General features: G+C 43.6%; 1 protein-coding gene across 1 annotated transcript in view; it reads left to right on the top strand.

Moving 5' to 3' along the window:
* The window catches only part of itsn1 (intersectin 1 (SH3 domain protein)), a 70,365-nt gene that overhangs the window by 44,820 nt on the left and 9,235 nt on the right, over positions 1-16,310 (top strand). Inside the window, 11 exon segments of the mRNA XM_046318369.1 lie at positions 153-355; positions 774-895; positions 3,559-3,786; positions 3,788-3,888; positions 4,045-4,219; positions 4,639-4,844; positions 10,067-10,149; positions 10,660-10,826; positions 11,187-11,354; positions 11,677-11,875; positions 12,548-12,742. Of these exon segments, the coding sequence (XP_046174325.1) occupies positions 153-355; positions 774-895; positions 3,559-3,786; positions 3,788-3,888; positions 4,045-4,219; positions 4,639-4,844; positions 10,067-10,149; positions 10,660-10,826; positions 11,187-11,354; positions 11,677-11,875; positions 12,548-12,742 (1,847 nt within the window).

Raw genomic sequence — 16,310 nt, 5'->3', positions numbered from 1 at the left:
TGTGTGTGTGTGTGTGTGTGTTTGCGCACAGGACACCATATGTGTGAGCGAGCTGCTCCTATGTCCGCTCATTCTGTATGGGTTACGCGGATGCAGCCCCATCACTGTGATCCAGTCATTTTAGAGGTTAACACCCCCTTTCCTCTCCCCAGGTTGTCTGCCACTGACGAGGGCCTGGCGTGGCGAGATGAGGGCACGGTGGAGGCCCCCACCCCACCCCCCCAGCCCTGGATGAAGCACGTGAGTGAGGAGGAGGGGCGCACTAAGAAGGACATGCAGGACAAACTCAACCAGCTCTTCATGCAGCAGCCTGAACCAGGGAAACTCATGAACCAGAGCCCATGGCCCACGGGCGGTACGTTTCAAAATTCAAATGTATAACAGAGAAGCCTTGAAAGAGCGTGCATACAGTAGAACCTCAGATTTACAAATCCTTCGATTTCTGGACTGACCAGGGGCACTGTTGAACTGGGACAATTAAATCAGACAACCAAAATGTGTGCTGTAGGTATCTGAATACATTATTAGGAAATGCATGTATATTCAATTCACACAATTCAAATTTCACACAATTCAAAAGTTTAATGCAGTGTTTAAGTAGTCTCGAATATTTCAGTGTTCCTGAATGACATCCATTCCAAACATTTTCAAATCTCAGAAGCCCTACTGTAGACGTTCTACGAAGGTTTGGATGTGCCTGGTTCTGTGGGTGAGAGAGAAAGATGTGACTCTGTCCTGTGTTCCTAACTCCCTTCCTCGTCTCCTCCCTGCAGACAAGATTCCGGTGACTGGGTTCAACCAGGACAAGGTCAAGGTGGTCTTCTACCGGGCGCTGTACCCCTTTGATGCCCGCAGTCACGATGAGATCACCATCACCCCCGGAGACATTGTCATGGTGAGAGGCAAGCTGTCAATCACTCCTGCCAAGCACCATTTGTGTGTATGTTATGGAGGTTTATGTAAAGTGATTAGTCTATATCAACCAGGAAGTGTGTGGTTGAGTGTAGAGGTCAACCGATTATGATTTTTCAACTGATAACGATTATTGGAGGATCAAAAAAAGCAGATACCGATTAATCGGCCAATTTTAAATATATTTGTAATAATGACAATTACAACAATACTAAATGAACAATGAACCCTTTTATTTTAACTTAATATAATACATAAATAAAATCTCAAATAAATAATGAAACATGTTCAATTTGGTTTAAATAATACAAAAACAAAGTGTTGGAGAAGAAAGTAAAAGTGCAATATGTGCCATGTAAAAAAGCTAACGTTTAAGTTCCTTGCTCAGAACATGAGAACATATGAAAGCTGGTGGTTCCTTTTAACATGAGTCTTCAATATTCCCAGGTTTTAGGTTGTAGTTATTATAGGAATTATGACGCATCAACTATTTCTCTCTCTACCATTTGTATTTCATATACCTTTGACTGTTGGATATTCTTATAGGCACTTTAGTATTGCCAGCCTAGGCTCAGGACTTGTTAGGCTTGAAGTCATAAACAGCGCTGTGCTTCAAGCATTGCTAAGAGCTGCTCGCAAACACAGTAAAGTGCTGTTTGAATGAATGCTTACGAGCCTGCTGCTGCCTACCACCGCACAGTCGGACTGCTCTATCGAATATCAAATCATAGACTTAATTATAATAAACACACAGAAATACGAGCCATTGGTCATTAATATGGTCAAATCCAGAAACGATCTTTTCGAAAACAAAACGTTTATTCTTTCAGTGAAATACGTAACCATTCCGTATTTTGTCGAACAGGTGGTAACCCGAAGTCTAAATATTGCTGTTACATTGTACAACCTTCAATGTTATGTCATAATTATGTAAACGGTCCTTGTTAGGAAGAAAGAAACATCGATCGCAACGAGCCAGGTGGCCCAAACTGCTGCATATACCCTGACTCTGCTTGCACTGACCGGAAGAAAAGTCACACAATTTCCCTAGTTAATATTGCCTGCTAACATGCATTTATTTTAACTGAATATGTAGGTTTAAAAAAATATATATACTTCTGTGTATTGATTTTAAGAAAGTCATTGATGTTTATGGTTAGGTACAAAAGAATGTGCTTTTTCACAAATGCGCTTTTTAAAAATCATCACTCGTTTGGCGAAGTTGAATTAGGCTGCGATTCGATGATACATTAACAGGCACCGCATTGATTATATGCATCAACCATGTGTAGTTAACTAGTGATTATGTGAAGATTGATTCGTTTTTTAAGATATATGTTTAATGCAAGCTAGCAACTTACCTTGGCTCCTTGTAGCCACAAGATCCTGTTGATGCTGCACTCGCGTAACAGGTGGTCAGCTTGCCGTGCAGTTTCCTCGTGGATTGCAATATAATAGGCGATAATCGTCAAATTACCGATTTGTTACATGAACTTGATATCGGCCCCAATTAATCGGCCATGCTGACCCCTAGTTGCGTGTGTGTCTGCCTGCATGCGTGCATGTGAGTATTAACTTTTGCCTCCTGACTCTCTCCCGACTTTGCTCACTCTACCTGAAGGTGAAAGGGGAGTGGGTAAGTGCAGGTCCACTGTCTAATCAGCTGCTCACTTGTGATCCCAACACCTGCTTTCATTGGTCCATCTCATGTGTCCATCTCAGCTGCTGTCATCTCTTCATAAGCGCTTAAAGAATTTAACCGTCGGGTTGCATGTTTGTGGTTGTATATCCGTCATATGGTCAGTATACTCGGAGGATACACACTTGTTCTCAAAGGGCATATGATTATACATCTATACAAGCGTGCCTCTACGTTGGTTACTGGAAAAGGCATTTTGTAAGCTGCAGAGAATGAGACGATCATACAGACACATTTGATCCCATTTCACCAGGTACTCCTTCAACAAAACAGCCCCAAAGCCATCCACTGTCATTCTTATTCTCTCAGCTTCTCTTCATGACCATCTGCATGCTTGGAAAGGAAGCGGTGATATTCAACTTGTCTTGTGAATCGCGAACATCCATTCCAAAAGTGGTCCGACCACTCTGTTGTATGTTTTAAATAAGGAATAACCACACATGGCTGGGCAACCCCAGTCCACAGGATTTATTGTAACCGCTCTTAATTTAATTTGTTTCCCCACAATTTATCAATCTAATCCTGTGTTGGCTCGTCAGTATCTTGGTCCAGACTACTCGCCTTTTCTGTCAGTCAGAGTTGGGGTCCATTCAATTTCAACTCAGTCAATTCAGGAATTTCCCCATTGCTTTTCAACAAAGCTTTTCAGTACATGTTCCTAATTTGAAATAGAATTGATCCTAACCCTGCTGTCAGCTATGAGCCTGTAGCTGGTTAAAGGAAAAGGTCCAATGGATAATGTGATCCCTGAGAACTGGGGTTCTGGGTTGTTCTTGGCATAGAAATATAATTACTAGAAGGTACACTCAATATGGCCCACCCGGTCCACTCATCCCAGCATGACTTAAATGAGAATATCCGTTCTATTCATTTGAGTCATTTCTATAGTCTTCTTTGGCTCTGTAGTGCTATGATGGTGAGCTGACCTTTGACCTTCGCCCCCCCAGGTGGACGAGTCCCAGACAGGTGAGCCAGGCTGGCTGGGCGGCGAGCTGAAGGGGAAGACGGGCTGGTTCCCTGCTAACTACGCAGAGAAGATCCCAGAAACCGAGGTTCCCATGAGCCTGCGGGCCAGTGCTGCCACCACGGGCGCTGCGCCCAAACTGGCCTCACGGCTCACACCCACCGCCGTCTCCACCACACCCACGCCACCCAGCCAGCCAATGGCAACCCCTCCCCCCGGCAACAGCTCCCCCTGCCCCTGGTCCCTGCCCTGGCCCTGGTCCCGCCTCTTCCTCCTCCTCTGCATCTAGTAACTGGGCAGATTTCAGCACCACGTGAGTGACCGCTCCAACCCTTCCTCTCACATAGCACTCAATACATTAAAATGCAATACAAGTGTTTTTCAGTCATAGTCTTACCTACACCAGGTTATTAATTTAAGAGAAATCAGAGTTTGAGTTGGTAAACTCTGTGTGCCTCTCTCCGCTCAGATGGCCGTCCACCAGCTCTGTAGAGAAGACTGAGACTGGGGAGGGCTGGGACGCTTGGCCCACCCAGCCATCTCTCTCTGTGCCCAGTGCCGGGCCCGGGGGACAGCTGCGCCAGCGCTCTGCCTTCACACCCGCCACCCTCACTTGCTCCTCTCCGTCTCCCGTCCTGGGACAGGTACAGTCGTTTTTAAAAATGTATATATATTTTTTTACCCTTTTATTTAAAAAGAGAGAGTCACATTGAGACAGAAGTCTCTTTTACAAAAGAGCCCTGCAACATGCAACAATTAAATTAAATACAAAGTACACACATCAGTCAAATAATAGTAATAATAATACATTTGATTGTAACACTCAGTTTAGATGACTCTGAGGAGCACAGAAACATATCACCTAGGCCTAGCAGGAGAATGATATTGACTCTACCTGAAGCATTGCGGTTGTACTGTCAGATGAATGAAGAGCAGGACTTAGAAACAGCACATAGAGGTTCTGTAGTACTTCCCTTCCTTCTCTCACACTCTTCCTCTCCCACTCCCCATTCCTTTCTCTCGCTCTCTGTTTCACCCCCCTCTCTCTTCCTCCATCTCTCAGGGGGAGAAGGTGGAGGGCTTGCAGGCCCAGGCGCTGTACCCGTGGCGGGCCAAGAAGGACAACCACCTCAACTTCAACAAGAGCCACGTGATCACAGTGCTGGAGCAGCAGGACATGTGGTGGTTCGGCGAGGTGCAGGGCCAGCGGGGCTGGTTCCCCAAGTCCTACGTCAAGCTCATCTCTGGCCCCGTACGCAAGTCCATGAGGTGAGGAGAATGAGGATGAAACTGTCCCTCCCCATAGTCACACTTATCAATAATGTATGCATGTATGTTTGTGTGTATATATATATGTGTGTAATAATCTAAACTATTATTGGAGTATTATTATTAATCAAAACGATTATTTATATACAGTGGGGAGAACAAGTATTTGATACACTGCCGATTTTGCAGGTTTTCCTACTTACAAAGCATGTAGAGGTCTGTAATTTTATCATAGGTACACTTCAACTGTGAGAGACGGAATCTAAAACATAAATCCAGAAAATCACATTGTATGATTTTTAAGTAATTCATTTGCATTTTATTGCATGACATAAGTATTTGATACATCAGAAAAGCAGAATTTAATATTTGGTACAGAAACCTTTGTTTGCAATTACAGAGATCATACGTTTCCTGTAGTTCTTGACTAGGTTTGCACACACTGCAGCAGGGATTTTGGCCCACTCCTCCATACAGACCTTCTCCAGATCCTTCAGGTTTCAGGGCTGTCGCTGGGCAATACAGACTTTCAGCTCCCTCCAAAGATTTTCTATTGGGTTCAGGTCTGGAGACTGGCTGGGAGGAGGCAATGGAGTTGTCACTCCAGGACCTTGAGATGCTTCGAAGTTCAGCTTGAGGTGGGAGCCACTCCTGCAGAGTTGCCCTGGCTGTGTGTTTCTGCATAGGTCGTTTGTCATGCAGAAAGACCAAGCCACCGACCCATCTTCACCTGTCAGGTGCTCTTACTGAGGGGGAAAGAGGTTGTTGGCCAAGATCTTGCGATACATGGCCCCATCCATCCTCCCCTCAATACGGTGCAGTCGTCCTGTCCCCTTTGCGGAAAAGACTCCCCAAAGAATGATGTTTCCACCTCCGTGCTTCACAGTTCGGATGGTGTTCTTGGGGTTGTACTCATCCTTCTTCTTCCTCCAAACACGGCGAGTGGAGTTTAGACCAAAAGGCTCTATTTTTGTCTCATCAGACCACATTACCTTCTCCCCATTCCTCCTCTGGATCAACCAGATGGTCATTGGCAAACTTCAGACGGGCCTGGACATGCGCTGGCTTGAGCAGGGGGACCTTGCGTGCGCTGCAGGATTTTAATCCATGACGACATTACTAATGGTTTTCTTTGAGACTGTGGTCCCAGCTCTCTTCAGGTCATTGACCAGGTCCTGCCGTGTAGTTCTGGGCTGATCCCTCACCTTCCTCATGATCATTGATGCCCCACGAGGTGAGATCTTGCATGGAGCCCCAGACCGAGGGTGATTGACCGTCATCTTGAACTTCTTCCATTTTCTAATAATTGCGCCAACAGTTGTTGCCTTCTCATCAAGCTGCTTGCCTATTGTCCTGTAGCCCATCCCAGCCTTGTGCAGGTCTACAATTTTATCCCTGATGTCCTTACACAGCTCTCTGGTCTTGGCCATTGTGGAGAGGTTGGAGTCTGTTTGATTGAGTGTGTGGACAGGTGTCTTTTAAACAGGTAACGAGTTCAAACAGGTGCAGTTAATACAGGTAATGAGTGGAGAACAGGAGGGCTTCTTACAGAAAACTAACAGGTCTGTGAGAGCTGGAATTCTTACTGGTTGGTATTTGATCAAATACTTATGTCATGCAATAAAATGCAAATTAATTACTTAAAAATCATACAATGTGATTTTCTGGATTTTTGTTTTAGATTCCGTCTTTCACAGTTGAAGTGTACCTATGATAAAAATGACAGACCTCTACATGCTTTGTAAGTAGGAAACACTGCCGATTTTACAGGTTATCAAATACTTGTTCTCCCCACTGTATGTATATTTATAGTTATAATTATAGTAATGTATTTTTATTCAACCCTTAGGACAGACCAAATTGATTCACTGTTTAACGGATTTTCCCTCAGAAAAGTGAGGCGAGCGAGCAAAAAAACCGAAACATTCAGTGTATAAGGAATAACAGTACCACATTATATGGACATGAACAATAGGAGAAATATTCAATTTCAGACTGATTTTCAGATTATTATTGTTAATACACAAGTTAACATTAATGAACATTATTTTGATGTATAATAGAATGCAGTATTCTATCATATTGAGAGAAAAAGTAATGTATTATCAGTTCATTAATCTACTTAAATCAAATGTTATTGGTCACATACGTGATTAGCAGATGTTATGGTGTAGTGAAATGCTTGTGCTTCTAGCACCGACAGTGCAGAAATATCTAACAAGTAATATCTAACAAATTACACAACATATACCCAATACACACACATCTAAGTAGGAATTAATTAAGTCTATATACATATGGACGAGCGACGTCAGAGCGGAATGGACTAAGATACAGTCAAATAGTATAGAAAAACAGTATATACATATGAGATGAGTAATACCAGATATGTAAACATTATTAAAGTGACTAGTGTTCCATTCCTTAAAGTGGCCAGTGATTCCTAGTCTATACCAATAGGCAGCAGCCTCTAGCGAGGGCTGTTTAACAGTCTGATGGCCTTGAGATAGAAGCTGTTTTTCAGTCTCTCGGTCCCAGCTTTGATGCACCTGTACTGACCTCACCTTCTGGATGGTAGCGGGGTGAACAGACAGTGGCTCGAGTGGTTGATGTCCTTGATGATCTTTTTGGCCTTCCTGTGACATCGGGTGCTGTAGGTGTCCTGGAGTGCGGGTAGTTTGCCCCCGGTAATGCATTGGGCAGACTGCACCACCGCAAGGCTTTCAAGAGGGTGGTGCAGTCGGCCTAATGCATTATCACAGTTGCCGTACCAGGCGGTGATACAGCCCCAACAGGATGCTTTAAATTGTGCATCTGTAACAATTTGTGAGGGTTTTAGGTGAAAAGCCTCATTTCTTTAGCTTCCTGAGGTTGAAGAGGTGTTGTTGCGCTGCCTTCACCACTATTTGCGTGGGTGGTCCATTTCAGTTTGTCAGTGATGTGTACACCAAGGAGCTTGAAGCTTTCCACCTCCCGTCGATGTAGATAGGGGGGTGCACCTCTGCTGTTTCCTGAAGTCCACGATTATCTCCTTTGTTTTGTTGACGTTGAGTGAGCGGTTGTTTTCCAGGCACCACACTCCCAGAGCCTACTACTATTGTGTTGTCTGCAAACTTGATGATTGAGTTGGAGGAGTGCTTGGCCACGCAGTCATGGGTGAACGGGGAGTACAGGAGGGGGCTGAGCACGGAAACTTGTGGGGCCCCAGTGTTGAGGATCAGCGGAGTGAAGGTGATGTTTCCTACCTTCACCACCTGGGGGCGGCCCGTCAGGCAGTCCAGGACCCAGTTGCACAGGGTGGGGTTGAGACCCAGTTGCACAGGGTGGGGTTCAGACCCAGTTGCACAGGGCGGGGTTCAGACCCAGGGCCTCAAGCTTAATGATGAGCTTGGAGGGTACTATTGTGTTGAATGATGAGCTATAGTCAAGAAACCTTCTAGTAATAATAAAGATGAACCAGACTTGTGGAGGTCTACAATTTTGTTTTCGGAGGTCTTGGCTGGTTTCTTCTTTTTTTCTCCTCCATGATGTCAAGCAAAGAGGCACTGAATTTGAAGGTATGCCTTGAAATACATCCACAGGTACACCTCCAATTGACTCAAATGATGTTGATTAGCCTATCAGAAGCTTCTAAAGCCATGACGGAATTTTCTGGAATTTTCCAAGCTGTTTAAAGGCACAGTCAACTTAGTGTATGTAAACTTCTGACCCACTGGAATTGTGATACAGTGAATTATAAGTTAAATAATCTGTCTGTAAACAATTGTTGGAAAAACTACTTGTGTCATGCACAAAGTAGATGTCCTTGAAAAAAGGCCGGTCCCGACTTGCCAAAACTATAGTTTGTTGACAAGAAATTTGTGGAGTGGTTTATAAACGAGTTTTAATGACTTACACCTAAGCGTATGTAAATTTCTGACTTCAACTGTAGATCAAGCGTGACTAAATACAAGCCCAGTAACCTTGTTCACCACATCCTCCTCTATTGTCTCGTCTGGCTGCCACGAAAAGCCCACACCTGCGGATCTGCACAAAGTGTGTCCCTGGCAATGTACTTTGCTGGACACGCTAGCTGTTCTCGGCGGAAAATCCTTACTTCAACCACATTCTGTCGTGGTGTTATCGATTAGCCTACTACTACTGGTAGTACCAGTAAAATGTAAGTTATGAATCGCAAATCACCATACATACAGCTGACACACTTCGATTTGACTTCAATTTGGTTGTCCAAAATACTATCAGCTTGCGCTGCGTATTTTCTGATGAATGCCCTGATCTCTGGCCAGTCAATTGGTAAAAGTACGTTGTTGTTTTGTCTATTACTCGCTTCTAATAGATCTGAAAATGATGCAATAACCATGAATTTAACCAACTGTTTGTTTATAGTGAGGGACGTCCCACGTTTAACCTGGACACATAAATGAGTAGGAATTTGTGCTAGCTTCAGCCATGACTGTATGAGAGAGAAATGAAACATCTGCACGTCGCCTGCAGGTGCGAGCGTGTGTGTTTCACTGTCCAATCAGAGGCTTGAACATGATTTGAGCGTGTGATCTGAGGCTGTTTGGCCTGTTGGGCATCAACTTTTGAAAGCCTCAAGGGAGAGCGGACAGCTCATTATAAACATATATTGGCCAAAATATAACACATCTAATTTAGATTTGTTTGTGGTGTGGAGAAAATTGAGGCGGAGCATCCGTTAAACAGTCATTTAACTTTGTCCGGCCTTTTCAACCAGGAAAGACGCTTGAGGTTAAAAACCTATTTTGCGTGGGTGACCTGGTCAGCAGGATAGATTGCAGCAGGGCTGCTCAACCATCTTCCTGGACATCTAGCGTCCTGTTGGTTTTCAGTCCAACCATAAACTAGCATACCTGATTCCGCTAGTTAAGGTCTTGTTGAGCAACTAATAAGTAGAATCAGGTATGTTCAATTCGGGTTGGACTACAAGACGGTAGATCTCCAGGAAGAGGGTTGGGCAGCCCTGGACTACAGACTTCAGCCAACTTTAGAGTAAATCCCAACTACTATTGCTTGATTTTGTCTAGGAGGGAGCAACATGGCTGCCATGGAATGATGTGACATCATTATGGTTTTTTATTGAAACCTCAATGGCCAAGTTCTCTGTGTATGGCTTTAGTCCCTCCCCCTTTTAGAATGTATTGTTATATTATCCACTGGCTTGGCTGTCGGAGTGATTGTTTGCCCTCCCTCTGGTGCAGCATTGAGTCTGGCTCGTCCGACAGCCCCCCGATCATGAAGAGACCCACCCCGTCCCCTACCAAGTCCATGGACCCAGGAGAAGGTGGGTGATGGCCCTAGACACACGCACACACACACACACACACAGCTCAGCATACGCTTGGAATCCCTTGAGGTGAAACTGCCACGTCCGTTTGCAATATTACAAATACAAATAAATGACGTCAAACAATGAACGCTGTTGTTTTTTTCTCTGACATTGTATTTCATTGCATGTGCGATAGAACAGCAGAGTATGTACTACGGTTAGTTTTTTACCGTGACGCTGGACGCTCATGTCCTTTTGGATAAGCTGAACAAAACAATAACAAATACGCCTGGGGCAACCAGTGGCACCGTTTCACCTATCATCGGATCTAGTCTTTAAATGACTCTTTCTCTCAGACTATGTTCCACACCATATATACAATATAAAACAGAACAATTACACCAGAGTTTATCATGGAACACAGTATGTTCCTGTTACCTTACCCATTTAGATGAAATCCTGTGTAAAACACAACTAAAAAAGTCTATAAACAGACCCTGTTGCTCAGATGTTGTGTTTTCCCAGAATACATAGCCATGTACACCTACGAGAGCAACGAGCAGGGCGACCTGACCTTCCAGCAGGGCGACGTCATCGTGGTCACCAAGAAGGAGGGCGACTGGTGGACAGGCGTGGTCTCAGGCAAGACGGGGGTATTCCCTTCCAACTACGTCAAACCCAAGGACTCTGAGGTAACTTCTAGAAAACAGTCTTTGTGTGGCGATTCCTAAGCTCTGCGATGCAGTCCTGTTTGTCTGATCAGCTCTCCCAGTAAAACCAAAGTGCTCTCCTTTAAAAAATAAATACAAATATTGTATTTCTCTTTTTTCGGTTTCAGACAGCTAAAACAACAGTAGGACAGTAAAATGATTTTGCCGTGTTAATACATGCACATAGAAGAATATACTTTATACGCGTTCCAAAGCGCTCTCCTAACATTAGCGAACGTTCACGGTGAACATAAAACAGTTGGCCAGCGTTAGCTAACGTTTCACCAACTCTGTGCCTTGTTTAACTCCCAGTAAAACCAGAGCTCTCGGTCTTCCCTCTAGGGACTGGGACCCGCAGGGAAGACTGGAAGCCTGGGGAAGAAGCCCGAGATAGCCCAGGTCATCGCCCCGTACACGGCCACGGGGGCCGAGCAGCTCACCCTGGCGCCCGGCCAGCTCATCCTCATCAGGAAGAAGAACCCGGGGGGCTGGTGGGAAGGGGAGCTGCAGGTTGGAGGACCATCTCTCAACACTACTCACCACAAACCAACAACACTTTCTTGAAATATCGTAGTAGATGTTTAAGTACTAAGTTGTATTAATACGTGGGCTTAGATGTGCCAATAATTGTCTTAATATATAGTACTAATATACAAGGTGATATGGTAATTTATACATAGACAGTGATGTAGAAATTACAATACAGTAATGTAGATTCATTGTCATACACATTTGCTTTAAAAACAAGTAAAAGGGACTGTTTCTAACTGTTAAAATTCTTGCTCTGCCCCTGTGGCCTCTCTCATACTCACAAGTCCTCTCATTGGTCCAGGCTCGGGGAAAGAAGCGGCAGATTGGCTGGTTCCCGGCCAACTACGTGAAGCTCCTGAGCCCCAGCACCAGTAAGACCACGCCCACAGAACCCACACCCCCCAAGCTGCCAATGCCCAGTGCAGGTAGGGGCCAGGAGCAGGGATCTGACGGGGGCCCGCCAGGGCCTTGGGGCCCCTCCTTGACTCAACATATGACGGGTACTAACACGGTGCAGACATTCTCTGTGTACTTTCATGTTATAGTAGCGTCCTTGATAATAACATACTTTCCTGTCAAAATAAAATAAAAATCATGTTATAGTAACGTTCTTTACAAGAACATTCTTTCATGTTAAAATAACAGTCTTGATAATTACATTATTTTGTGTTATAATAACATTCTTTACAAGAACATTCTGTCATATTATTAGTAACAGAGGACTGTGTTGTGCAGTGGGCCTAATAGTCGTGTTTTAATGTCCTGTCCAGGAGTAAACCCCTAGCCCCCTACACCCCTAGTCTCCTGTGTGGATCTGAGGGGATTGGATAGGTATAATTCATTTGGTAGCAGCTCTACCTTGCCCTCTGATAAGCTATACGTAGAATTGTCTCCATAGTGGCCTATATAATACCCATTCCAATCCTCTCAGATCCTAAACACAAGTTTTTGGGGGGTTTGGTCGATATTGCCGACTGATTTGATCTACAAATCGCCTTTTTTGCTTCATTAATATCTAATAATTATTAGATCAATCAGTCGGTAACAATTTACCCACAAAGTATCACAGATTTGATCGAACACCGCCTTTTGTCCCTTTTCTCGTGGACGGGGCCCAAGTCTCTTGTGTTGTATGACTGACCCTTCACTTGTATCTGTATGTGTGTCTCCAGCAGTGTGTCAGGTGATTGGCATGTACGACTACATGGCGCAGAATGATGACGAACTGCCCTTTGGGAAGGGCCAGATCATCAATGTCCTGAGCAGGGAAGACCCTGATTGGTGGAAAGGCGAGCTGAACGGTTCCGTGGGCCTCTTCCCCTCCAACTACGTCAAACTGACCACCGACACAGACCCCAGCCAACAATGTGAGTGCACACACTACTACTAAAGTCTACCTCTCTGTCACACCCAGCAGTTTGAGTACATACTGAACCCTTTCTCTCACACACACACACACACACACACACACACACACACACACACATAGTCACACACACACACACACACACACACACACACACACACACACACACACACACACACACACACACACACACACACACACACACACACACACACACACACACACACACACACACAGTCACAGTCACACACACACACACAGTCAGTCACACACAGTCAGTCACAGTCACACACTCACAACCCAGCACGGGTCATAACGAGTACTATGACTACATACCTTCCTCTCTCTTCCACACACTCACACACCAATAAGGGTGATAACGAGTACTGTGATTACATTCCTTCCTCTCTCTTACACACACACTGATGTGGACTCCTGCTTTGTATAGACGTGATCTTTCTTGTATCCTCTCACTCTCTTCGAAACCTAATTCATTTCAACTAAAACCCCTGGAAACCTCTGGCATCTAATCAAATGGGACAGTGTTTGACAAGGGTACAATCTGTAGTCAACTGATCATACTGATACCTATGGGCCCCCTCTTTGAAGACCTTTCAGATCATGTACCATCCTCAGTTGAATAGAAGTGTGTGTCTGTATGTACAGTCCCTCCTCACTAACATCTCCCTCAATGTCCTGTAGACACCCCCCCCCCCCCACATCCCTCATGCATATACTGTACCATGGTTAGACTCCACCTCATCTGTTATGCTGCACGCTGTGTGTCGTCTCGTGAACTCGTCCGCCACCGACGTCCATTTAGTTCTGCACGCTCGTGTATTTGCATATTTTTCTTTCTTTTGTTGTTGTCTTGTTGGTTTGTTTCCGTTTTTTGGTTTGCGTTTTTTGCTTATGTGCTGTGTTCTCCTCCTCTTTCTAGGACTCATATGTTGCCCATTCCCACTCAGCCTTGAAAGTCCTCAAAGAGACCCACTATCCCCTAAACACTGCCCCCGCGGGATGATGGGAGATGCAGCCACCCCGATCATGTGACTGCCACATGATTACCACCTGGCCTTGTGGGCTAGAAGAGTCAAGCTGCAGAGAGCAGGCCGCATATTCGAACTGTTAGACGCATTCGCCAAAATTGCCAAGCAGCTTCCTTATCCTACACCGTTTATTCTTTTAAACAATTTACTTAAACAAATTAAACATTTATTATTAATCGAAACATTTCAATGTTTTTTGTAGGAAATTGAAAAAACTAACTACTTGGAAGTGATCATATGAATGGGAGACTGGATAGTGGGTCCTTTTGTGGCTTTCTGTGAACTCTGATTCTTTTGGTAGATTTAGTCATTCTGCTTTTATCATTCTGCTTTTTTTTATCAGCGCACCACGGATTTGGTCTATTTATTTAAAAAATAAATTACTAATGAGTCAAATGGCTTCCTTTTGACGTTAAACTTCTCCCTCCCCTCCGTTACTAACCCCTCCCCCATCCGACCCACAGCTCCACAGAAAGACCCACTATTCATGACACACAGCATCAGACGGGCCCCCCCAAACAACTGGGGCCTGGCCCGAAAGACAACCCCAAGCCCCTTCCCCCTTCAGTTTGCAGATCTGAAGGAAACGGGATCGGTTGTAACCACATTGCTTACGTCTTACAGATCTGCACAAACCGAAGGGTTATATGGGAATGGGTGGTGGGTTGGTTGTCCGACTGGGCCCGGGATTGGTTCATCATGAGCACCCTGTCTAATGGGCTAGTCTAGGGGTTCAAAGGTCACCGAAACACACATGGGTCACGTTATAGGATGGAGGGAGAGCTTATTACATTTACTGTAGCTTACATCCAGACCACCCCTGCCCCAAAGCCAGCTCATACAGTGGACAGAGAAGCTGTCTGTCAAACCTATGGGCGGGGCTGAATCTGTCCATTTATCCACTCGCATCTAGCTGTGTATTTTTATGTTCATACTAAACGTTCTTATGATGAGTCTTGTTGTTTGGAGGTGCTTGGGTGTTTACTTTGTGCTGTGGCGTTTTGTGAAACGGGGTTATGATCGACGCAAACCAAATAATGCACAGCCGCCACAAGTGGAGTGGGGATGGTACACACACAGTATGCACAGGCTTGTAATTGTGTGATTTGAATGGCAGTAAGTAAGTAAGGATGTTATATCCTCAGCAAGTCTATTCTTGTCTCCTCAGAACTATGTATTATTCAGAGTATATGGGGTGTTTTGTATTCATGAGTTGGTTTACGTGATTTCTCCTAGATTTATGTCTATTGAAGTGTAATTTCTACACAAGTTGAACAACTAAATCCCCAGTCACTATACCATGACAGTCTATTTTTTATAAATGAATGCAATTATAATGCGTAGTGTTTTAAATATGTATGTTTATGTTGTATTGTATTTTTCCCCTTCCCTCCTGAAGTTATTTTTATTACCGGTTTATGCAGTTTCCATTCGTAAAACTCAGAAGCAACATGTCCATTTAGTTTGACCTTTTCCGCAGTTATTTTGTCAAGAAAATCCTATTGAAAAGAACTGTGATTCAGCTGAATATGAACATACTAAATATGAAATGAATAGCCTCCCGATAATAGCTTTTTAACAATGTTTACATATGAAAACTAAGATAAAACTAAGACTATGGTATTTTTTATTTGTAGTCCTTGTAACAGAGTGGAATGCCAAGTTCTACGGCTATATAGCTATGTACTTAACCTATTATTATTATTATTATTATTATTCTCCTCAAACAAAAGGAAAAGGCATGGCATCATCCATTCAAAGCAATATATACATACAGTAGTATTGTACTGGTACCATATCAATCTTGTTTGCTTTTGTCACAACAGTATTGTCATTTCATTGTTCTTCTAAAACACAAAGATGGAATTCCTGTATGCCGCCATTTTTTAAATTTTAATTTTAATATAACCGTTTGGTTCCTATTGGTTCCACTATGTGACAGTATTGGTGTTTGCTGCTTTATGATTGGTTTGTTGGACTTTCTCAATGTGTCTTTTTGAGACTCATCAGTTTCAAGGGGGTTTGTACTCCGTTGCTGACTCGGGTTTGAGAAGCACAACAAAAATCCTAACTATTACGGTATATACAATACTCTGACTATAAACTGAATTGCTTCTGGTATGTTATGGAATCAACAACCAAATCCAAAATGTAATCGTTACACTTGGTTCCTGAAGCATTTGATCAGAAATGAATGTACAAATTGAAAAATGTATACAAACAAGTCGGCTTTAATTTTGTTTTTTAAGTGTCATGCCGTCTTTAATATAGAAAATGACGTGTATAATGATTAAAAAGCTCAATGGCAACGGTGGACTTGTATTTTTGTATGTATTTACTGATTTTAAAAATCAAAAGGTTTGTTTAATTGAGCAAGAGACCTACCACCATTTCTTTTTAATTCCTTTTATATATAACTGGAAAAATGTAAATTACTAGGTTCTAAAGAATTATACTTTCAACTTTTTATTTTTATGTATGATGTTTGGCTGACTTTTGAGAGGAAGATCCTTCTACCCG

This window comes from Oncorhynchus gorbuscha, linkage group LG21 (genome assembly GCF_021184085.1).
Source record: "Oncorhynchus gorbuscha isolate QuinsamMale2020 ecotype Even-year linkage group LG21, OgorEven_v1.0, whole genome shotgun sequence".
NCBI classification, from domain to species: domain Eukaryota; kingdom Metazoa; phylum Chordata; class Actinopteri; order Salmoniformes; family Salmonidae; genus Oncorhynchus; species Oncorhynchus gorbuscha.
The sequence above is the reverse complement of the archived record's forward strand: the minus strand, read 5'-3'. Positions and strand labels throughout refer to the sequence as shown.